The sequence below is a fragment of the Haematobia irritans genome, chromosome 4, assembly GCF_050003625.1.
Source record: "Haematobia irritans isolate KBUSLIRL chromosome 4, ASM5000362v1, whole genome shotgun sequence".
Classification (NCBI taxonomy): domain Eukaryota; kingdom Metazoa; phylum Arthropoda; class Insecta; order Diptera; family Muscidae; genus Haematobia; species Haematobia irritans.
The window spans coordinates 65,975,632-66,001,469 of record NC_134400.1 but is presented as its reverse complement, the minus strand read 5'-3'; the positions used below and the strand labels follow the sequence as shown (position 1 = coordinate 66,001,469).

The 25,838-nt window shown below is 33.1% G+C and overlaps 1 protein-coding gene across 1 annotated transcript in view; it reads right to left on the bottom strand.

Moving 5' to 3' along the window:
* The window catches only part of Vps13D (vacuolar protein sorting 13D), a gene marked incomplete in the record, with an annotated part of 741,787 nt that overhangs the window by 657,424 nt on the left and 58,525 nt on the right, over positions 1 to 25,838 (bottom strand). The window contains 2 exon segments of the mRNA XM_075308271.1: positions 707 to 1,325; positions 1,383 to 1,508. Coding sequence (XP_075164386.1) covers positions 707 to 1,325; positions 1,383 to 1,508 — 745 coding nt within the window.

Below are 25,838 nucleotides of genomic sequence, written 5' to 3'. Positions count from 1 at the left end.
AGCGAATTTTAGGAGCATATAGCTTTAGATTACTGGCTGACCTGGAAAACGTTAACTTAAGCAGTTTGTTAATGTTTTTGGAGCAATCTGGTTGGTTCCACAAAAGTAAATAATAGAGAAGGTTCAGTGGTTAAGACTAGAAGTGCCCATATGTAATAGGTACTTTTAGTTAAATGTGGTATCACAATGGACTGAATAGTCTAAGTGAGCCTGAAATTTAATCGGGCTGCCACTTTAACCTAACCTAACCTAACCATGATCGATGCGGCATGTTTGGAAAACCATGTGAAAAAATATCACTTTATTTCATTTTGCATGTCGTCAATTTTTACCAACATACCTTTAACAATTTTAAACGTAATCACAATGATTTCCTATTGATTGATTGGTTTTATTCAAATAATTTATAAGAAGCCATTTACACTTGGCGTTTCACAAAATATCAAAATGGCTCTTCTAACATAACAATTGTAATGAGAAAATACTTTCAACTTGTTTTAGTACATTTCCGCATCACAGTTGTCAATTGTTATAGTGCACTTACGAGTCTATGGTAACGATGGGGATAAAATTGAAATTGATTGAAATGCTGGCAGAGAAAGCGAACGTTAAATGACGTTTGCCATTTACCCGAACGTGATTTGTTAATTATAAATTCTAATAAATGAATAATACATTGTTCAGCACACACTATGACTGCACTTACTTGAAATATTGTCGGAATTCTTTAACACATAAATATATTTCTTCAATAAACCGCGGACAATGGGTGTACCAAACAGATGCCATTCGTATTTTTACGACGATTGCTGAGTTTTCTCCATTTTCTATTTTGAAATTGAGGGCGTTCATATATACATATTCATCATTTTCGATGTCGTTTCCATACATTTCAGTAGCAAGCGTATATAACATCTCATTTGTAGCCAATGGTGGAGGGTCGGTTAAGGGGTCTTTACCGACAGAAAATATTCGTTGATGGTTAAATCCCTCTGGTGTAACATCTATTATTTGTATTCCGCCCAAAGCACCTGATACACATATATGTTTGTTTAATGTAGCATGTATTTTGGCCTCGGTCATGGTAAGGGTTCCCACTTTTCTACCAATATTATGGCTTTCATTTCGAGTGCTTCGTAGGACTAAAATATTTAGTCGGTGGAAATCAAAACTTATTTCGGATTTCATTGGACGATCCGGAACCTGTCCTTCGTTATTTATGGCAGGGCTATGATCCTCATTGACAACATCGCTCCTCAACAACTTAAAGTCGTCTAAAATGCGTTTCGCAAACCCAAGAATCTCGACAATAGTTTCTTGGTTAGCTGTAGTAGAAACGTTGTTAGTTATTTAGCATTTTAAATAATAATATGTTACCTTACCGATTACATCCAAGTTGTTAAATGTAATATTAGCAATTTGGGTTGGTTCCATCTCGCCAGAAGTATGAATAACATGGATATCAATCATAATCAGAGCATCGCCGACATTGTATTCAGATCCAATTCCTACAATATATTTCAATGTAAATAATAAATTTGTATAGAATATGTAGCTTGTAATGTACAACTTCATCACGTCTACAAGTTAATAAAATTTTCCAGAAATTAAAGAAAATCTCGTAAAAATATTTATTTTGAACTGTTTTCAAATTCATGAACGCAGATAAGGAATATGATCACCCCAAACTATTTTAAGAGTAAAATGTTAGTTTTGGACGGTGAACGTGGAACATGTAGGTCTCAAAAATGTTATTTTCTCGGCAAAAAATACATGCACACAAAAAAATTTTCGATTTCAATCACGAAAATCGCGGATTCAATCATTTTTTTAATTGAAATGTCTTCAATCACGAAAATGATAGTATCAATCACTCATTTTGATTGAAAACCAACACGATTTTCAATTAAAAATTTAATTAACTTTTGTCACGCAATCAATTAATAGTGTGATTGAATCAATTAAAAACGTGATTGATTTTTAAGATAAAATTCAATCACAATTTTAGTTGAATCAATTAAAATTTTAATTAATTTCGCGACAAATATCAATCAACTATTTGATTGATTCAATTAAATAATTAATTGAAATTGTCTACAAATTTTAATCAAAACATTTATATATTGCGCACCCAAAATCGTATTTAGTTTTATTCCACTGTGCAGTTTACCACAGTTAGACGCGTTTAACTTGGCTCTCAGTGTTTTTGCCCCAAAAAATAATAATATATAATCTAAAAGAAAAGTCTTATCATTCTACAGAATTGTGCTGACGTGTTCATCGTACGATATCGAACGACTGAGTACTAGTGTGCCCTTTTATGTAGAATATACAAAAACCCATAAATACTCAACATAAAAGACCAGTAAGCATAAAAGAAACATCTGTTTATAGAGCGTGTGAGAGTAACAAAAGTAAATCAGCTGCGGAGAGACTCAAATAGCGCACATGACAGTGCTGCCAAATCTGGTGTGTACATCTCAGGTGCTGCCAAGTTTGAAACTTATATTTTTAAACAGTACTGCCAAACCAAAAATATTTGCACATTGTCCGTTAAATTAAATGTACAAGGGGAAATGGAGGGCACTCCAACCCCAAATACCCGAAGAAATAGTTTAAGTCTCTTTAGAGTGACAAAACTCAAAGAACTTGAACAAACTAATGAAAATCTCCTTAAAAGAATAAAGGAACTCGAAGTAATATGCACCCAACTGCATGACGAAAATGTCGCTTTACGTAACAGAAATGATTCGCGAATTCCTACAATCACAAACAAAACCGGTATCTCCGGGCAAGAAACACACAATGAGATAAATACACAAGGAATACCACAACTCACTGACGGTGTAGTACCATCCACTTCCAAAGAAGCCAATAAGCGGGCTGAATATAAAAAAAATGAAGAAGAGCTCACCAGAGAAACGGACTGGATCCTTCAAAAACACAAAAAGCGTTCTAAAAGAAAGAAACAAGTGCTAGAGGAAGAAGGCAATTCTCCTGTGGAAAAATCTGCAGAAAATATTGATGCGGAGAAAACAAAAACAACTACAAACGCATTGCGTCCCCCACCAATAATAATAAACGCTGTTGAAAATTTTGAAATACTGCACAATATTGTCAAACAAAACTCAAAAAATGTTTCTCTAATAAAATTAATAAACAAACACTCCCACAAAATATCCACTTTCGATGGCGATGATTATCGAAATGTCACCAAAGCACTAAATGATGCTCAAATTCAATGGTATTCCTACGAAAATAAACAAAATCGTCCAATTAGGGTTTTGGCAAAAAATCTCCACCACTCTTGTAAACCTGAAGATATAGTTGCAGACCTCAGAGAACAAGGCTTAAGTGCCATCAGTGCATTCAATAAAACTAAATACATATCCCGAGAACCTCTCGACATGTTCATCATAAGTTTTTCGTCCTCCGAGGACATCAAAAAAATATATGATATCAAACATATTTTAAGTACAATAGTAAAGATTGAAGCCTTAAGACTTCCTAAACAATTACCACAGTGTAAAAACTGTCAAGGTTTTAATCACACTAAAAACTACGGTTCTAAACAGGCCAAATGCGCTAAATGTGCTGGCAAGCACGAAACAAAAAATTGCGACAAGCCTCTAAATACATTACCCAAGTGTTGTAACTGCGGTGAACAGCATTCCGCTAGCTATCGCGGATGTATAGTAGCCCGTGAACTTCAGAAAATACGAGATAAGAAACAAAAAGAATCTCAGCTAAAATATAAACAAACTACTTCTACAGCGCAAGATACTGCAACGCGACGACCAACTTCATCGCCAATTTTACAAAGGGAAACACAAAATCCCTCCATAAATAATACGAAAAGGGTCCCGTATTCAGAAGTGATAAGAACCAATTCAGCATCCCAAGCAGTTTTAAACAATGTAACATTTGAGAACCCTCTAATGAAGATTCTATCGAAATTGGATGCAATCGAATCATTCAACAAAGTTTTAGAAGCACGACTGTGTATGCTAGAGGAAAACTTCTTTGGTACCCTAAATGTGTAATTCGATCTTTATAATGTAGTGGAATGCCAATGGGCTTCTTCGACACAAAAACGAACTAGAATATCTACTAGAAGAAAAGAATATAGATATTTGCTTGATAAGTGAAACACATTTCACAAAAGAGTCATTTATTAAATTTGAAAAATATGAGTTATTCCACACTATTCATCCAAGCAATAATTCGCGAGGTGGGAGTGCAGTCATAATCAAAAAGAACATTGAACACTGGTTGGAAAATCAAATAAGTTCTGAACAGTTTCAAGCAACAACCGTTACAATGATACAAAATAAGTCGCCTATTTCAATAACGTCACTTTACAGCCCTCCACGGCACAATATAAAATATGAATCGTACCGCCAGCTACTGGAATCCCATAAATACCGATTTGTTATGGGTGGGGATTTCAACGCAAAACATACCCAATGGGGTTCTCGCCTAACAACACCAAAAGGTAAAGAACTTTTGAAAGCGATGAATAGCACTAATTGTCGTGCCGTATCGACAGCCAGACCGACCTATTGGCCATCTGACCCAGCAAAAACACCAGATCTAATAGACTTTTTCATAATACGAAAAGTAGCTACCAACACAATCATGGTATTTGACGGATATGAACTAAATTCGGACCATTCGCCAATTTATCTAAACCTACAAGGGAAAGCATTACCAAATCCAAATTGTCCAAGCCTTGTAAACAAATATACAGACTGGGACTATTTCAAATACTTAATCACATCTATCACTAGATTCAATCAAATAGAAAATATAAATGATTTAGAAAACGAAGTACACATATTTACAAAACTAGTTCAGGATGCAGCTTGGAAAAGTACTCCACCACTGCCAGCTATACATAAGTCAAATTCATATCCTTCTGAAATTGTAGAACTTATTAGAAAGAAACGGAAGCTTAGAAAAAGATGGCAGTTGTCTCGATCGCCTGAGGATAGAAGATTACTGAATAACATCACACAAAAAACAAGCAGAAAAATCTGTAAATTTATTGAGAAAAAGTTGAAAATGTCGTTACAGACCTTAACATATGACAAACAGACGGATTATTCAATTTGGAAAGCAACACGTATGTGTAACAGGCCGATAACTCACAAATCACCAATCCAAACGCCAAATGGTGAATGGGCAAAGAGCAATTCTGAAAAAGCAAAACAGTTCGCGATTCATTTATGTAAAATATTTTCAAGTAATGATTCTCATACAAACCCATCAACGACATATGCGCATACAAATAACGCATCATATGAGGAAAATACACATATCAACAACTTTCCACTAGAAAAAATAACAATACAGGAAGTGGTTAACCAAATAAAATATTTAAAATCTCAAAAGTCGTCAGGATTCGACTTAATAAAAGCCGATGTTCTAAAACAACTACCATATCATGGATTTGCTAGACTAACATCTATATTTAATGCGGTTCTAAAATTCAAATATATACCAAGTTACTGGAAAGTTTCAGAAATAATAATGATACAGAAACCGGGTAAGAATGCTCAAGATTTAAAGTCATACCGACCTATTTCACTACTGCCACAGATTGGAAAACTCTTTGAAAAGCTGTTCTTTGCTAGACTAGAACCTCTTGTTCACCAGCTCAATTTAATACCAAGCCATCAATTTGGGTTTCGAAAGATACACTCAACAGTGGAGCAAATCCATAGAGTAACCCAAGTTATAGAAGAAGCGTTCGAAACCAAAAAAGTATGCTCAGCAGTATTTCTAGATATTTCACAAGCCTTCGATGGGATATGGCACGACGGTCTCTTACAAAAACTCAAAAGTCTTCTTCCGAATAACATTTGCGATATTTTGTCATAATATCTAAATGACAGATTTTTTCGAGTGCGATATGAAAATGAGTACTCGGATATACATCCTATTAAGTCAGGTGTACCCCAAGGAAGTATACTGGGACCCATACTATACCTACTATATACACATGACGTTCCACTAGATACAGACTGTTTTATTGGTACTTTTGCTGACGACACAGTCTTAATGTCATCAGGAAAATCAACAACAGAATCGACAAAACGCCTACAAAAATGCCTAAATGGTGTAGCTAAATGGACAGAGAAATGGGGCCTAAAACTGAACAGTGAAAAATCCACCCATGTTGATTTTGCTCACATAAAAACTAATTATAAGCCCTTATACATAAACAACAAACAAATTCCACACTCAAACTCAGCCAAATATTTGGGAATGCTGCTAGATTGCAAACTAAATTGGAAAGAACACGTTGAAAAGAAACGAGAAGAGATGGAAATAAAGTATAGAAACCTACATTGGCTAGTAGGCAGAAACTCAATTTTATCGTTGGATAACAAATTGATGATTTACCAACAAGTCCTGAAACCAATATGGCTCTACGGAATCCAGATATGGGGATGTGCGAAAAACAACATAATTGAAAAAATTCAAGTCTTTCAAAATAAAGTTATTCGACATGCGGTAAATGCACCATGGTTTATACGAAACAGTGATATTCATAGAGATTTGAACAGCAAATACATCAAGGAAGAAATAACATCCTACTCCAAAAAACACCACGAACGACTTCAGGCACATCAAAATGTGGAAGCAGCCAAGCTATTACAGACATCAAGCCAAACGAGAAGACTACATCGTTACAAGCCACACGATTTACTAAACCGGTTCATCAATGGATAACACATTATAATTTTTTTTTTTTCTTTATCTTTAACCTTAATTTAATTTTGTTTTACTAAATTAAGTTCTTACATTTAAAAACACACTTACGTAAACTACTAGTTAGTCACAACTGTAACAGAGACTAGTTGTAGTATTATAATCGGCATGTAATACAATATTTGTGCTTAAATAAAAAAAAAAAAAGTTTTATTTGAAATAAAAGAAAATATGCGTTTCTTATAAAACATATTCAATATTTTATTACTTTTTGAATTATGCCATTGGTTCTTGTCATTTGTGTGTTTTGTTCTAACATAACTTACAATTACTATCAAGAACAACTAAAGGGTGAAAAAATAAATCATTATCTTCCTTATCATAATACCCATGTCAGCATGTTCCTTCTAATATGTAGATGCGCCTAGATTTCCAATTAATCAGCAGCATGTAAGCTAAATTAGTTTTTCTGAAAGTAAACAGAATAATTCGAATGTAATTTAGTTCAATTAAAAGTTAATTTACAATAATAACATAATAACCTTACCTGCATGGAATAGCAAGTTAAATTCGTAGTTCCAGGTTGCAGATTTATAATCTTCCTTTGCAGTTGTAGTCTTTTAGCGTAAAAAGGTGTATTAAGGAGCTCGGTAATCTAATTTTAGTAAAAATAATAGGAAAGCGAAAGACAAAAATAATAGTGAAGCAATATTAGGCATTATATTGATGGTACGTGGAAAATACATTTTTTTTCATTTTGGGACATATATATATATATATATATATATATATATATATATATATATATATATATATATATATATATATATATATATATATATATATATATATATATATATATATATATATATATATATATATATATATATATATATATATATATATATATATATATATATACATATATACATATATACATATATACATATATACATATATACATATATTTAAAAGTATGCAAAATGTCCCAAAATAAAAAAATATGTATTTTCCACGTACCATCAATATAATGCCTAATATTGCTTCACTATTATTTTTGCCTTTCGCTTTCCTATTATTTTTACTAAAATTAGATTACCGAGCTCCTTAATACACCTTTTTACGTTAAAAGACTACAACTGCAAAGGAAGATTATGAATCTGCAACCTGGAACTAAGAATTTAACTTGCTATTCCATGCAGGTAAGGTTATTATGTTATTATTGTAAATTAACTTTTAATTGAACTAAATTACATTCGAATTATTCTGTTTACTTTCAGAAAAACTAATTTAGCTTACATGCTGCTGATTAATTGGAAATCTAGGCGTATATATATATATATATATATATATATATATATATATATATATATATATATATATATATATATATATATATATATATATATATATATATATATATATATATATATATATATATATATATATATATATATATATATATATATATATATATATATATATATATATATATATATATATATATATATATATATATATATATATATATATATATTACTTACAAGTTGTGGTGAAAAAATCGAAGATACACAAAAAAATGTATGATTAAATCAGGAAAATAATTGGTCTAATTGGTTTTTTAATTGAAATGTCTTTAATCAAGGAAATGATAGTATCAAATTTATTGTTTTAAATAAATTTTTATTTAAAAATTAAAAAAAAATGTTCCATTACTTTCTTGCGAGTTTTTTTTTTAATTTAATTTTTAATTAAAAATTTAAAAATTTTCAAACATTGGCATAATTAACTTAATGTTTTCATCTTGATTGAAAAGTTAAGTGTTTCAATTAATTTATTAATTGAAAATTCCAACTTCTACTAATTTTCTATTGGACAAATTTTGATGATATTTTTTTCTGTATAGAGGTGAGTACTATGTTCGGTTTTTTCACCAAAACACTAAATTAAAAGTACAAATATATTTATGTAGACGATTATATTTTGATCGAGTCTTGCCAAATAATGGATGGAAAAGATTCAAGCAATTGATTGCAAATAATTTTATATTTCTAAATTAGTTAATTAAAAAAAGTACCCGTGAAAACAAGCTGGTTTTCAGCTTGAAAACTGAACATAGTACTCAGCTCAATATCAAAAATAAGGCCAATACTAAGATCGTGTTTCTAAACCCAAATTACAGGTGCAAAAAAATATTTTCTAATCAAAACAAAACATCGACGAAATTGTCCAAACTATCAAGTCCAAAAATTTTTTCCCTACAACATAACATACACTAAGCGAAAAATAGTCGAGCTATTAACTATTTTTATCTTTAATAATGGACCGATGTAATTCGTTAATACAACGACTGTAAATTTTCTTTCCTTTACTCAATGAATACCAATTGTAAATATTGCGAATATTTTTATATTAACCTGCGAAACACCGCTTAGAACATTTTATTTATTATTTAAAATAATTAATTCTAAACTAAATTTTACTCAATTAATGCGTGCGTTTGTATCCAACTTTAACAGGAATACGTAAATTCTCGATAATACTACACAGAAAAAAGGTAAACTATATTATAGGTACACTAATAGAAAAAATTACGTTCCATAGTCGTGAACGGACGGTGACAAAATGAAACGGAAACGTTCACAAAAAATCAAAACGGAATGTTCACAATTTCGTCCACGGGCGTTCACGATTTCATGAACGGCATTCGTTTTTCTTTGGCCATGAAAAGTCGTAAAATAATCGTTAGACGTTATTATGGCAACTCTCTCGGTGGTGCAATGTGCTAAGGCGACTGTTAACGCGTATGGTGCAGGAAACACAGGTTCGAGTCACGCAAGCGGAAGTTTTTTTTTTTTTAATTTTGTTTATAAAGTCGTAACCATAACGTTGTCAGATCATGAACGCTGGTTGTTGGTTTGACAACGCATGGTGTGATTTTATCGTTGTCAGATTGACACCGCCTGTTCACAGTTTGACACCACATGTGTGTTGATTCACTTTCATGAACGAATCGTTTTGAAATAAGCACGCCGTGCATGATTTTTTCTATGAGTGTAGAATTTAATATCCTGGAGTACTTTTTAACTGCACTTCACGAAATTACATCCTCTCATAGAAGACAAATTAACTAAACTTAACGAACAAAAATCATTGGCGCCAAATCACGACCTTTTTAACCATAAAGTAGTTCGTTCTTACTAGTTTTGGGAATCACATGAAAATTTTCTTCTGAGTTAGTTCATATTGAACTTATATGTCAATGAACTATATACCTACGATTAGTTCATAAAATATTTGAGACAAAAACGGAAAATTTCATTGGGCTGTGGAATATTTCGAAAAAAATAATACAATTTAATTACAAATATTTTTGGGCAATAAAAATAAGTTAAATTTAGCGTTAGTTTAACTACGTAATTTTTTACTGTGTAATAATTCAATTCTTTAGTGTATGTCCATACTAAACTTTTAATGTGCATTCCCAATAAACACAGGATGAGCGTTTTTCAAATGCAACAACTTTTCAGTTTGAGGGTAAATATAATTTTCAACATAAATTCAACTTGACTTGAAATAGCTCATCTTCAATACATCTTCAAATTGTTTGCGAATTACTTCCAATTTGCCAAACTGTTGACGAAATCTTTGAAAAGGTGTTGAAGATAATATGAGAAAACTTTGACAAAACACTACCCTAAAATGCAACGAAAAAACCATGTGGTTTTCAATACTTATTTGTGCAACGAAGTTCGTGGTCAATTGCAATAAATAAAAAAAATGGAAAATTTAAGCAAATAACCAAATAGTTTATAAAAATAGGTAAGTGAAAATAAAAAAATGAAATAAAACTTTAAGGAAGTCACTAAATGTATATCTCTTTGCAGAAAACTAAAATTTTGGATTGTACGTTCTTGAAAACATTGAAAAGCTGACCAATGAAAAAATGGTGGACAATTAACTGGAACTGCTTCAAATAGTTTATAATAATTGGTACGTCAATATGAAAAATTAAATCAACACTTTAAAGAAGTCACTAAATTTAAATCTCTTTCCAGAAAACTAAAATCTTTGGATGCTACATTCTTGCAAACAATAAGAAGCTGACCAATGAAAAATGAGTGGCTTATCGACAAGAAAAAGTTTCCAGAAACGTTTCAAGTGCAACCAATTAAAGATGTTAAAAACAACAAATTGTTGAAATCAACAACTTCTGGATGAAAATGTGCATCACATCGTCAGTTTAATTCATATGCTATTATCAGTTTAAAATGGATATTTTGTGAATTCCTTCTGCTGGAAATCAATTCTAACAAGCGGTCCAGTACGTTCCTAATTTCAAATTGCCCGCATGTTAATAAAAGGAAGGAACCAAAAGGAAGGAAATCAAATTATCAATGCAAAAGTGTTTACTAATAATGTTTAAGATATTTAAAGTTTTGTTGTTTTTTTTTTTTGTTCTTATTTGTTGATATGTTTAATAAGATTATTATATATCAATTGGTATTGTAGTGTATTATGTAGTGTAGTGTATTATTATATATTTTATTTTGATGAAAATGAATAAATTATACAAAATGCATAGAATTTTGGCTTTGACTTTCAATTTGAAGTGGGGATATCATTCATACAAATTCAGGTTGAAACGTATTTGCAACGATGTTAATTTTGAATATGACTCGCATCGAAAATTGTTTGACAAATTACTGAGTAGCGATGCATTTCAATTTGAGGATAACACTTGAGATATTATTGCTAATGTGTTGAATTTCACTGTTGAGGGTAATGTCTGTTTTTTGTTGAGAACGCGATTTTCTCAACAATTTCTCAACTTGAATATTACCCTAATCCTTTGAAAAAATGTTTGAAAAATTGTTGAAATTTAGCATTTTTCAAACATTTGTGTTTATTGGGTTATTTTGAAGCCCACGTTTTTAATATAAATTAAATAAGAAGGAATCACCCTGTAATTGGTGAATCTAATTCTACTTCTTGGAGATATGTGCCTTTGAAACTATTCTATAAATAGAACACATTGTATGTATTTGTGTACAAATACACATAATTATGTATGAATGGTAAACAATGGTAAACCATATTGGTTGGCATTAACCATGTTAGTAGTGTGGCTCGGTGGCTAATTCATTCATTTTGTAAACTGATGGTACGTGGTTCGATCCAAAGATAATAAAAGAGGAAGATGGGAGATTGGCTTGCGTCATACCAAATGTTGCATTTACAAGATTAGTTTAATACATGTTTGTCACCTTTTAGTTGTTTTTAGTTTTCATTTTTCAAATGAAATATTTAATTTTCTTAATGAAACAATGATAAATTTTAGGCAACAACAAAAAAAATTAAATTTTCCCCTTTATGGAAATTTATTTCGTGCTCTTAATTTCTTTTTATGTGCATTTTAATGCTATGTCAATACTTGTCGTATACGCGTTTGGTTCGAGTATTAAACTAATGTGGTAAATGGTTTGTTGTGCTCAGTAGCCAATCTCCCATCTTCCTCTTTTATTATCTTTGGTTCGATCCTCCGTCCGGCCGAAATCTTAAATTTTTTGAATATTTCTAAATTCTAGTTAATATTTCTAAATTGTTTGTTATTGTAGAAGATAAAGTGCAAAATGGGTCATTGGTCTTCCCCCCATGCGCGGTGAATTACTTTTGACTCACTTTTAGTGTGTCATACCAACGGCCAAGGATCACATATAATAATTAATTTCTATATACACTGAAAAAAATATTGTCGTGAGGTCAAAGATTTCATGTCTTTAGAATACTAATGCAAATTTTGCTTAGCACAGAAGTCGCATTTCTCTAATAAGTTTTTTTCCTTGTCCAAAAGTCGATAAACTTTTCAATAAAGTCTTATTGTCCTTATAATTAAGTGATTTCACTTAAAAAATGTTTGGGCTAAGGTCAACTTGACTTTAATAATTCGGAAAAATTCTTTAAACTTAATAAAATTGTCTTTAAATTTGTGGCCTTTTTGTATCTTGCCTACAAAGCAAAAACTCGTTCAAATACAGGACATGTTTTTCAACACTTTATTTTAAAGACGTTTTTTACTTGAAACATTGCATAATTTCTACTGGAAGTCGAGTCTTAATTTGGAAAATAAAATTGTCATCAACTCGTTTTTAAAGGTGTTTGGTAGTATATGAATAAAAAAGCTGAAAAAGCAAAAAATTAAAATTTGCTTCCTAGAAGCAATGACACAAAAACCCAAATTTAAAGGAGAATTGTGTCTTAAAAGTATCCTTACTTGTATTATCCGCTTCTTTGGCTCGGAATCAATACCAACATTTTTAAAGTAAAGACAAAATCTTTGGAACATGGCATGCTTTTTTTCAGTGTAATGAGACATATTTCATATATAAGTTAAAGTTCTGTGGCTAACCAAGCTGAATTTAGAATTTGCAAATTTATAAGAAGCATTTTCCTTTGAATTCTAGAGAAATTATAAAATTCTAATCTAAGTGTTCAAGAATATTATCGATCTTAATTCTGCAGATTTTTTTATCGAATTACGCATTAAAAGTAAAATTTAGCAATTTTACTTCTAGTTTCAGGCAATTTGCGATATTTGCGCCTATTATGCCCGTAGAAGTCATATCGGAAGGTGTACACTGACACGATATTGACGTGACTCACGAAAATTTTCGTGAATCACGCATGAGTCACACTAATGGCAACGGCGTGAGTGTGATTAACAAACCAAATGTCGTGTGTGAGCGTGAGTCACGAATATAATTTCTTCGTGAGTGTGCGTGAAGAACGAATTTCAAAATACGCTCACGAAAAAAATCCCGCTCACGGACATAAAACGCTCATGGTGTCAAACACCATGATTATTCGTGAGTCACGACATTTTCGTGCTTGAGTACAAAGTTTATTTTTGTGAGTGTACGTGAGTCCCACCAAACAACATCGTGCGTGAGTAAGATTTTTCCGTTGTGAGTGAGCGTGAGTAAAATATTACTCACGTGCACACCTCTAATATAGACCGATCTATACCAATGAACAGGTTTTTTTTACACTGCGCCACACTGCGGAACAAGAGGGCTAAATTTGATTGAAATCGTTAAAGAGTTAGATATAGCTCCCATAATAATGTTTTTCCGAATTGCATTTATATAGCCAAAATACCTCCATTTTCCTTGTAAATCGCCACTGCAAATGTAAATCAAATTTGAGTAAAAATCAAAGTTGCCTATACCTCTAATACATAAATTGTAAATGATGTTTTACGAAATTGCATAAAAATATCTGTAGATTAAAAATTTTCCAATTTTTTACTAACATTGTGCTTCGCTCCAGGACATTAGTCGATTTGAATTCTAAGCCATGAGATCTTGCAGAAGTCCAAAAAATTTTGGGAATATAAACTTTAGATATAAAACACAACTAACTGGAAGGATTTGAGATGGTATCGAAAATATGGATCCACAAAGTGGTTCAATGCAAACTTTAGACTTTACTTTTTTGTTATGGATTAAAAAATACTTTTAGATTTCAAAATTTACGCAAATGGGATAAAAGTTGCGGCTTTTATGTCATCAAATCGGGATATTTGGCTACATGGGGCAATATAAAAACATGTACCGATATAAACCAATACTTCCATATTTCAAATTTGCGGCAAATCGGAGATTGGGCTACTTGGCAAATCGGATGAAAATTTCGGCATCTATACTCTTAACAAGTCAAATCGAGAGTATCGGTCTATTTGGTGGATAGGTCTATATGGAACCATACACACCATATTTGTCATATCTTTCTTCATTTAAAATTTCAGGCGAAACTTGGGGGTATATGACTTCAAGAAGTCAACCTCTGAGTCGATGGCAAGATCGTTTGACTGTGAACACATTTTTGTGATCAAAGTCTAGGTCGCATTTTAAGTCCAATCGACTTCAAAATTCGCACAAGTTTGATTTGAAAGAAACCGCCTCAATATAGCTTCGATATATCTTTCGCCCCAGAAGGTAAGTTTTTGCCGTGTGTCAAATTTGGTTGAAATCAGTTCAGATTTAGACATAGTTCCAACATATATCTTTCGCTGGAGGTACACCCATATGAGTACATAGGTCTAAGTTTTACAACGATTTACATAGAATTTTACACAGGGTGAATAATTCTTACTATACGTGTTATACAGTTAGATATAGCTTTCATATGTATATTTGACCCGATTTATACTCATATGAACACCGTAGGTTAGGTTAAGTTAGGTTAAAGTGACAGCCCGATTAAGTTTCAGGCTCACTTCGACTATGCAGTCCATTGTGATTCCACATTTAACTAAAAGCAACTTTACATATGGGCACTTCTAGTTTTATCCACTGAACCTTCTCTATTATTTTCATTTGTTGAACGAACCAGATTGTTCCAAATACATTAACAGACTGCTTAAGTTAACGTTTTCTAGGTTTGCCAGTAATCTAAAGCTACACTGAAACAAAAGCATGTCCGGTTCCAAAGATTTTGTCTTTACTTTAAAAATTTAGGTATTTATTCCGAGCCAAAGAAGCGGAGAATTCATGTAGGGATACTTTTAAGACTTTTAAATTTGGGTTTTGTGTACTTGATTCTAGGAAGCAAATTTTAATTGTTCGCTTTTTCAGCTTTTTTTCTTCATATGCTACCAAAGTCCTTTAAAAACGAGTTAACGACAACTTTATTTTCCAAATTCAGACTCTACTTCCAGTACAAATTATGCAATGTTTCAAGTAAAAAACGTCTTTAAAATAAAGTGTTGAAAAACATGTCCTATATTTGAACGATTTTTTTCTTTGTAGTCAAGATGCAAAAAAAAAAGAACAAATTTAAAGACAATTTCATTAATTTTAAAGATTTTTTTCTGGATTATTAAAGTCAAGTTGACCTTTCCCAAAAAAATGTTCTTTCATGTTATGATACCCATTTTTAATTCAAATTATAAGGACAATACGACTTCATAGAAAAGTTTATCGACTTTTGGACAAGGAAAACAACTTTATATTAGAGAAATGCGTCTTCTATGCTAAGCAAAATTTGCATACGTATTTTTAGGACATGAAATCATTTATTCTAATAATACCCCTCACATTCTTAGATTTACTAATTCGGTCTTTCTAGTTTACTCACTTGTTTGTTAATAATAAAGAACTACTCGAGTAGTTAGAATATTATGCCTTGATGTCGTAATGCGAACATATCACAAATGTCGCAATTGAAGTTTGTGGTTCAGTGTGTTATGGCGTTCTTTTGTCGTTCCAGCAGGCCCAGAATTCTTCTATTTTCTAATTCTAAACATTAGATAGTTGTTGTTTTTTTTTTTTTTTATTTTGTAATAAAGACATCAAGACGAAATAAGAAATAAATAATCATCAAAATTACCATTTCATGGATACACCACCACCCAGGAACGTAAGGGTTGGTGTACATCATCTAGAGCGCGAAAATCCAGCGCTACAAAAAAAAAGAATTTCTAGATCAAGCAGGTCAATCCAGTTATCGGAGACCGACTACCGCCCATAGCACCGGAGGAAAGAGAACTCCCACGGCAGATAGTTTTAGCCCAAGTAAGATCTGGCTAGTGCTGCCGCCTCAATTCCTACACTGAAAAAAATATTGTCGTGAGGCCAAAGATTTCATGTCCTTAAAATACGAATGCAAATTTTGCTTAGCATACAAGACGCATTTTTCTGATAAAAAGTTTTTTCTTTGTCCAAAAGTCGATAAACTTTTCAATGAAGTCGTATTGTCCTTATAATTAAGTGAGTAATAGTTTACTCACGCACACTCACGACTGAAAAATCATACTCACGGAAGATATTGTTTGGTAGGACTCACGCTCACGCACACTCATTAAAAGAAAATTTGTACTCACGCACGAAAACGTCGTGTCTCACGAAAAATACCGTGACTCGCAAAAAATATCGTGACTCACGAATAATTTTATGAGTAATTTACCTTACCGAAGTGTCTGAAAACATGAGCATTATTAAAATCGAGAGTGCTACTAAAATTGTAATTGTGTCACTAAAATTGTAATTGAATTTAACTCTTAAGCGTTTTATGTTGGTGAGCAGGATTATTTTCGTGAGCGTAATTCGTTACTCACGCACACTCACGAAGATATTATTTTCGTGACTCACGCTCACGCACGACATTTTGGTTTGTTAATCACGCTCACGCACACTAACGCCGTTGTCATGAGCTTGACTAAGGACTCACGCACGAATCACGAAAATTTTCGTGAGTAACGACAATTTCGTGTCACGTGCACACCTCTAAACCAAACACGCTTATTCCTCAAAGATACCATATACTTACACAATGTGCACAATTTCAACTGAGTCGGATGCTCCGTATACCACTTCAAACAGATCGGAAAAAATTTGAACCTCCAGGAAGCTCCGGAAATCAACTGTCCGGAAAAGAATTGTATCGGTGATAAAAGTGGTCAGTTTTTGGACATTTCTGCGATTTTGAGCATGAAGATGAAAATTTTCCATACTAATGTATTCAGCATATTTGTTGGCCGTTCAAGGGCTACAACTTTGCTAAATACATCAAACACGAATTCATAGCATTTTTCGAGATATGGCCATACAGAATTGCAAAAAAGTGCTCAAGATTGAATTTGGTGACTAAATTTTAGAGGCTCATAAACGTGAACTGCAAAATCCTTTTGCGCTGCTGTTGAAGTTGTACTCAGATAGTTGATTTGAATGAAGAAATAAAAAAATTGTCTAATTTTTACAATTTGAAAAAGTTTTCCAATCCAACCGAGGGTCCAACCTGGGTCTGAAGGCACTTTAACACAAAGCCTTAACATACCGAAACGTCAACTCAAATGTAACAGGTTGGCTGATTTTTTGTTCGTTTTTATTATTCAACATAGTTCCCTTCAAGAGCGATACAACGATTATAACGACCTTCCAATTTTTTGATACCTTCGGTTTGGCCTCAAAATAGGCCTCAGTTTCGGCGATCACCTCTTCATTGCAGCCAAATTTTTTACCTGCGAGCATCCTTTTGAGGTCTGAGAACAAGAAAAAGTCGCTGTGGGCCAGATCTGGAGAATACGGTGGGTGGGGAAGCAATTCGAAGCCCAATTCATGAATTTTTGCCATCGTTCTCAATTACTTGTGGCACGGTGCGTTGTCTTGGTGGACCAACACTTTTTTCTTCTTCATATGGGACTGTTTTGCCGCGATTTCGACCTTCAAACGCTCCAATAACGCCATATAATAGTCACTGTTGATGGTTTTTCCCTTCTCAAGATAATCGATAAAAAGTATTCCATGCGCATCCCAAAAAACAGAGGCCATTACTTTGCCAGCGGACTTTTGAGTCTTTCCACGCTTCGGAGACGGTTCACCGGTCGCTGTCCACTCAGCCGACTGTTGATTGGACTCAGGAGTGTAGTGATGGAGCCATGTTTGATCCATTGTCACATATCGATAGAAAAACTCGGGTGTATTACGAGTTAACAGCTGCAAACACCGCTCAGAATCATCAACACGTTGTTGTTTTTGGTCAAATGTGAGCTCGCGCGGCACCCATTTTGCACAGAGTTTCCGCATATCCAAATATTGATGAATGATATGACCAACACGTTCCTTTGATATCTTCAAGGCCTCTGCTATCTCGATCAACTTCATTTTACGGTCATTCAAAATCATTTTGTGGATTTTTTTTGATGTTTTCGTCGGTAACCACCTCTTTCGGGCGTCCACTGCGCTCACCGTCCTCCGTGCTCATTTCACCACGCTTGAATTTTGCATACCAATCAATTATTGTTGATTTCCCTGGGGCAGAGTCCGGAAACTCATTATAAAGCCAAGTTTATGCTTCCACCGTATTTTTTCTCTTCAGAAAATAGTATTTTATCAAAAAACGAAATTACTTTTTTTCACAATAACAAAAGTTGCTTCACAAAAGACGCTCTATCCCACAAACTAATTGACTTACAAACGTCAAATTTTGACACGAATCATTTGAAGGTTGGTACTATATAAAAATAACATGCATTTAATACTAGCGACGCCATCTATGTGTCAGACCGGGGACTTATCAGCCAACCTGTTATGTAGTATGTTCGCATTACGGCATCAAGGCATAATGTTATAACTACTTCTCCAGAAGTTCTTTATTATTATGAACAAATATACGGTTCTTAGGGCCAAATTCTGCAAAATCGGCAGAACCATTTGTACATTTCTAAGTCTAAATCAACGATATTTTGAATTTTTGGTTGATAGCACAAAAGATTGCGGTCTGCCAAATTTGTGATCAGTTAATAAAAAAGGGAGCTATATGTAAATCTGAACCGATTTCAATGAAATTTTGTACACTTGAAAAGTATTTTGAGTTAAATCTCGCGACGATCGGTTAGAAAATAAGCGTTTGTTGAAATCGGGCAATACATATACATGGGAGCTATATGTAAAAAGTAAACAGCAATCAATAGAGCCAAGAAAACACCATGTACCGAATTTAATCAAAATCGATTAAAAATTGCAACCGGAATCCTACAACATGACGGACGGATATCAAGGGTTTGATCGACTCAGGAGGTGATTCTGAGTCGATCGGATATATTTGCAATATCTCTGGCAGGACAGATCAAAGTTATTAAACCCTGACCACTATGTGGGCTAGGGCATAAAAATTAAAGAACACAGGTTCAATTCTCATGTTATTACACTAGTTTACAAAAAAAAATCATGTAGATTTGGATTCAGCGTAACCTTAAAAATGATATTCCATTCTTAATCAACAGAACCGTAACAAAAATAAACTTATTACATGCAATAAACTTATTACCTATTAGAAAATGTTATTTTTGTATGGAAATCGCGATTTATATCAATTCAGTAAATCGTGAATAAAATCAAAAGTTGTGCACCGATTGTAATGAAATAAAGCTCATTTTATTGGAAATATATTTAACCATTAGCGTAGCTAGACAATTTTCCTAGGGGGGGCTATAGCCCCCCTAGCTGAAAATTTATAGACTGAACTTATAGGTTCAATTAATGTTTTATTTCATAAAAATGAATAACAATATAGGCATCAAAATAACTCGACAATTAATTTATAATAAAGCAACTAAAAGTAGTTCCACACTCTTCCCAGCAAAAAAATTGGGAGTTGTTCTAAAGGCACAACTTTAAAAGCACTTCCAAAAATGTCCTCACAAAGAAGTTAATTATTTTAACTACACAGGAAGTTTTTTACTCCGTTTTTTTCATATTTTAATGCGTTATTTTTTGTTTTCTTAAAAAAAAGTAAGAATAAATAAAATGGTACAAATTATTCAAATTTTGCCACAAAAATGCTAAATTCATTATAGAAATTTTTGTAGAATTTTTGAAAATATTCGAGGGAAAGCGTTTCCAACAAGCGTTAGAGTGCGTTAAAAATCATAAAAAATATGCATTTTTTGTATATTTATAACAAAATTTTTTAATTCACATTCAAAACACTGAATTCGGGTCACACCTTAAGAAGTGATGCAAATTCATTGCAACGGCTGCTGAAACGGTGGACATTCGTTCTATGACAATTTCATATTACATTCATCGCTTCTCCGCCAATTTTGCACCACTTCCGGACCCAAAAAGAACATTTTCACTTCTTTTTTTGACTACGCTTTTTTGCAGCATTATTAAGTTATTAATTTATGAAAGAATAGTTTTAATATCAATTACTATTTTTTAATTAAATTGACTAAACCAGACTAAATAAAATAATAAAGGAGCTTTAGTTATTCAACTAAATCAAAAGTGCAACCACAGCTTTATTTTGTAAATATCAGATTTCAAACATTACCATCGGCAACTGCTGCCACAACCAAAGTAATTCGATTGTGCATGAAAATCTTTAGCGGAACTTTGTGCGGTTGTATATACTTGTTTAATTTTTATAAAAATGTAAAATCGTAAATAGGTTTTCAAATTCTGGGGGGGGGGGGCTAAAATTTTTCTGGGGGGGTCTAAGCCTCCTCCCCAGAGGCCTTCCTACGCTTATGTATTTAACTAACTGTTTTTGGAATAAAACTGTGATTTTTGACCCATTTTTATTTTTTAGGATTTTTTTTAAATCAAAAAACAATTTTTTTGTTAAAAATCTTATTTTTTTCCAAAACTTGAACGATATCTCTAAAACTACTTAGAAAATTGAAAAACAATGTATAGACGGCTTAAAGAGTTTATTGTAAGGAATTTTCTGAATTTTTTTTTATTTAATAAGTTGAACCGTTTTCAAGTTATTCCAATATATGTGGCGGAAGTGCCTTAATTTTGAACATAACAGTATATCTCGAAAAATCGAGCTGATAGAAAAAAACCAAGAGCAGATTTGGATTCAGCGACCCCAAATTAAAGATTTGGTAAAAATTTTAAATCAACACGAAAAAAGTTCAATTTTGTTCCCCTGTGTTATTGTATAAATACACTCAAAAAACAGTTTTCTGTTCTGAGGAACGATGTTTTAGACAAGCAAATTTTTTTAAATGCAATTAAAAAGTATTGGAGACTATGGGTGAATCGCATATCATAAATATGGGTTTGTTTCGTCTAAAGGAAAATACTTGACAATATTGCAATTAAACAATTAAGTGATACAATTAACTTTTTAATCAAATTAAAATATAATAGAATTTAAAAACAATGAAAATGTTTACGTTAACATAGCATTACATTACAATGGCGCCACATCATTACCATTTTAACTAGAGGTGTACACGTGACACGAAATTGTCGTGGCTCACGAAAATTTTCGTGACTCACGCGTGAGTCGTGAGTGTGCGTGATCGTGATTAACAAACCAAAATGTCGTGCGTGAGCGTGAGTCACGAAAATATTACCTCCGTGAGTGTGCGTGAGTACAGGTTTACGCTCACGAAAATAATCCCGCTCACCAACATAAAACGCTTAAGAGTTAAATTAATTTACAATTTTAGTGACACCTGGGATGTTAAGAGTGAAATAACGCTCCCGATTTTAATAATGCTCATGTTTTCAGAGACGTCGTTAAGGTAAATTTGTTCGTGAGTCACGACATTTTTCGTGAGTCACGATATTTTTCGTGAGTCACGATATTTTTCGTGAGTTACGACATTTTCGTGCGTGAGTGTGCGTGAGTACAAATTTTCTTTTCGTGAGTGTGCGTGAGCGTGAGTCCTACCAAACAATATCGTGCGTGAGTGTGCGTGAGTAAGATTTTTCCGTCGTGAGTGTGCGTGAGCGTGAGTAAAATATTACTCACGTGCACACCTCTAATTTTAACCATATAGTAGTTCATTCTTGCTATTTATGATTCCCATAAATAGTAAATGTTTGTTTGGGGTAACGTGAACTAATTAAAACCAAGAGATTTCAAGTTAGCGAATATGTTCACGTTAGTGAACTTCAGCGAATTTTAGAACAAAACATCGCCATATTCGGGAGTTTTACAGGTTCTAGCGTGATAGTCTTTTATTTGTTGTTGTTATTATCTTATATTAGTAGTATTAAAACTTAATTTAATTTCATGAATAAAAAAAAAATAAAAAAAGAGATCGGAAAAATATCAGTGGGTATGGAATTATAAATCAATTTAAATTAATAATTTAAATTCACCAAAGTACATCACTAAAAAATTCCGTAGGTGTGTTTGAAACCAAGGCCGTATTCAGGGGGGGGGGGATGAGGGGGATCAAACCCCCCCCGAAATGAATGAATATTTTTATATAAATAAATATATATTTTTAGCTGCATATAAAAATCTTATCGAAGATGCTGAAGAAAAGCTGGAGAATCATATCATAGTATACTAGTTGATAAGCCCGTCAAACGAAGGTCGAAAAAAACAAATTGTTTTTGTTCTCGCACCACAAATTTCATTTTTGGAAAATGTATTTCTGCTTTTTATGTGTGTTTGTTGTTCTTTATGTGAACATGACTCGTTTTGTTTGGCCATAGAACAACAATGAAACAGCCAAACACACGTGTGTAAATGAAATGGAGCAAAACCTGCGAAAAGAACCTGCCTAATTTAGCGATGGAAGCAATAAAGAGATATTTCCAAACGTGCATATTTTAAAAATTTTGGTCGCTTTGCCAGTTACTCAGGGATGGAAAATACAATTTTTAAGAAAGTACAAAAAAAGGTATTTTTGATCGGAAAGGTACTTGTTACTAAATTTCAACAAAAATTTCACTTGAATATTATTGTCAAGAGACTGAATTTTAAAGAAAATAAAATTTTGACAAAATTTTCTATATAAATAAAATTTTGCAAAAATTTTCTATAGAAATAAAATTTTCCATTCGTTTTGTTTTGTTATTGTTGGTTTTGATCTTTAAGCATTGTTGTTTTTTTGTTGCAGCTTAAAACCATACATTGACTAAACTACAAGTGTAGTTTAACCAACAGAGGAAAAGAATGTTTGTCAAATTTATTTGGGCAAAGACCTATAGACTTATCAGCATCCTCTATTTGCAGCAAAACTATCAACCAATTATCAGAATAAATTCAGGCAGTTCATTAAACCCAACAATGAACCACACGTGAACCCTCCGAAAAAAGGTTTTGTATGATAGCCGGCTTATGCCGAAATAATTTTGTAAAAAAAATCTATAGAAAAAAAAATTTAGCAAAATTTTTTCTATAGAAATAAAATTTTGCAAAAATTTCCTATAGAAATAAAATTTTTACAAAATTTTCAATCGAAATAAAATTTTGACAAAATTTTCAATTGAAATAAAATTTTGACAAAATTTTCTATAAAAATAAAATTTTGCAAAAATTCTATATTGAAATAAAATGTTGACAACATTTTCTACCGAAATAAAAAATCGATAATATAGAATCGCATTCTTTTTTCGACTAAAACATTCTTGAAGTTCAATAAAATCCTGTTTTTGACTATGTCTTTTACAAAATCGAGATTTTCTTCCCTCATGAACATGTCTGTTTTGCCATATTTGTAAAAGACTAGTAGCAAATAAAGTTGACAAAAACTTTCTCAAAATATTAAAATATTTTGTCAAAGCTATTGTACCATAAATCTGATATCGACTCAAAAATGTCTACACAAAAGGTACTAAATCATTCGCGGGGGTACTAGGTTACTGACCGGGGTGAAAAAGTTTTGAAAAAAGTACTATAGTACTGCATTTTCAATCCCTGCAGTTACTACGTGCTCATCCGAACGTTCATTTTCAACAATAAAGAGATTCATGGCTGAACAAGAAGGTTAAATCATGGGGCCATATGATTACAATTTTTTTATTTCAACCAAATTTTAAGATGTCAAAATCATATGTTTATGGTGATTGCAGCTCTCCAAATGACACTGCATAGCAAATGCATCTCAAACAAACTCGCGCATTCATAGCTGGAGAATTGTTCAAAGATGACTTGAATATCTTGATAACATATTCCAGACCCAAAATACCACGCACATCAGTTTTTAAACTGCATCATAAACTGTTTTTGTTAATAGATGGCGAATATCCATTTGACTGACTTCCATTATTAATTTTGGTCTCATATCGGCGTTCCTTGGATGAATTATCCACTTCACAATAACTCATAGGTGACGCAATTAAATTTGAACCTTTATTTTTCTCTGGATTTGAATTATTTTTTCAGGACAATTGAAAGAATAAATAATTGCCACTTTTACCAATGCCATACGATTCTTTTATCAGCTGATGTTGACTTCTTAAAATTGTAAACATCATATTGAAATTTGTTGTTTTTGTTATCGTGATTCAACCTCCTTATTCAGCCATGGAAGAGATTATTATGGAAGTTCTAGGTTCTGCTGGGTTTAATCTAAGAAAATGGACCTCTAATGTGCAGGGTCTTTTGCTAGATTTACCCCCCGAATATTTATTGGATAATGACTTTTTGAATATTTCCAATGAGAGTACCGCCAAGACTCTGGGTTTACGTTGGAACGCTGGAAAAGATGTTTTCTTTTTCAAGTTGGTTTCAGCCCCTACTAGATCTTGCGTCACCAAACGAGATGTTTTGTCTGAGATTGCTAAATTGTTTGACCCAGCCGGTTGGCTGGCCCCTAAGATTATAGTTGCTAAGATTATAATGCAACAAATTTGGAAGGACAAAACAGATTGGGACGAATGTTTGAAACCCATGACTCTGAATAGATGGTTTGCGTTTTTGGACGACTATAGTGAAATCGAACGGATAGAGATCCCCCGATGGGTTGGTTTCAGCCCAGACAATGAAGTTCAGCTTCATGCATTTTGTGATGCTTCTGAGAAAGCATATGCGGCTTCACTATACGTCCGAATTAAAAACGCCCCTGGTGGTTATGTCACGCATCTGCTCGCAGCACGAACTAAGGCAGCGCCAATCAAGGTTGAATCCTTGCACCGTTTAGAGCTCTGCGGTGCAACTCTATTGGCTGATATGGTTGAGACTATTCGCTCCGAGCTGAGTCTCCCAGAAATTGAGACATTCTATTGGACTGATTCGACAATAGTTTTGTCGTGGCTTCAGAAGCCCCCGTGCCACTGGCCTACGTTTGTTGCGAATCGAGTAGCTAACATCTCTACGAAAATCGGTACTAGTAATTGGCATCATGTTCTATCACACGATAATCCCGCTGATATAGCCTCGAGAGGTTCGTCAGCGCGCGATCTTCTAACGAATAACCTATGGTGGGAAGGTCCAGCCTGGTTATGTCGCACTCGCTCCGAATGGCCAAAATCTACGTTTAGAATCATGACGAATCTTGAGACTAAACCGATTCAAGTCAATTTGAACCAATTATCCCCTCCTGAGGATATTTTGGCCCGTTTCTCTGATTTATCCAGAGCCCTGAGAGTTTTGTCATATGTATTCAGATTCTTTCATCGAATACACCCGAAGTTTAAATCGACACAGACGCATTCATCCTTCAATTTGGAACAGGGTGAAATCAACTTTGTGAAAAGTCGTCTTGTTGTCCTCTGCCAGCGTCGTCATTTCCCTGAATATGTGGCGCTGGAGAACAATGCGCAGTTATCTCGAAAGAGCCCTCTGTTGAATTTCAATCCGTTTATAGATTCTGTTGGATTTATGCGGATGAATCATAGACTTGCGCGTTCCCCTACTCTCAC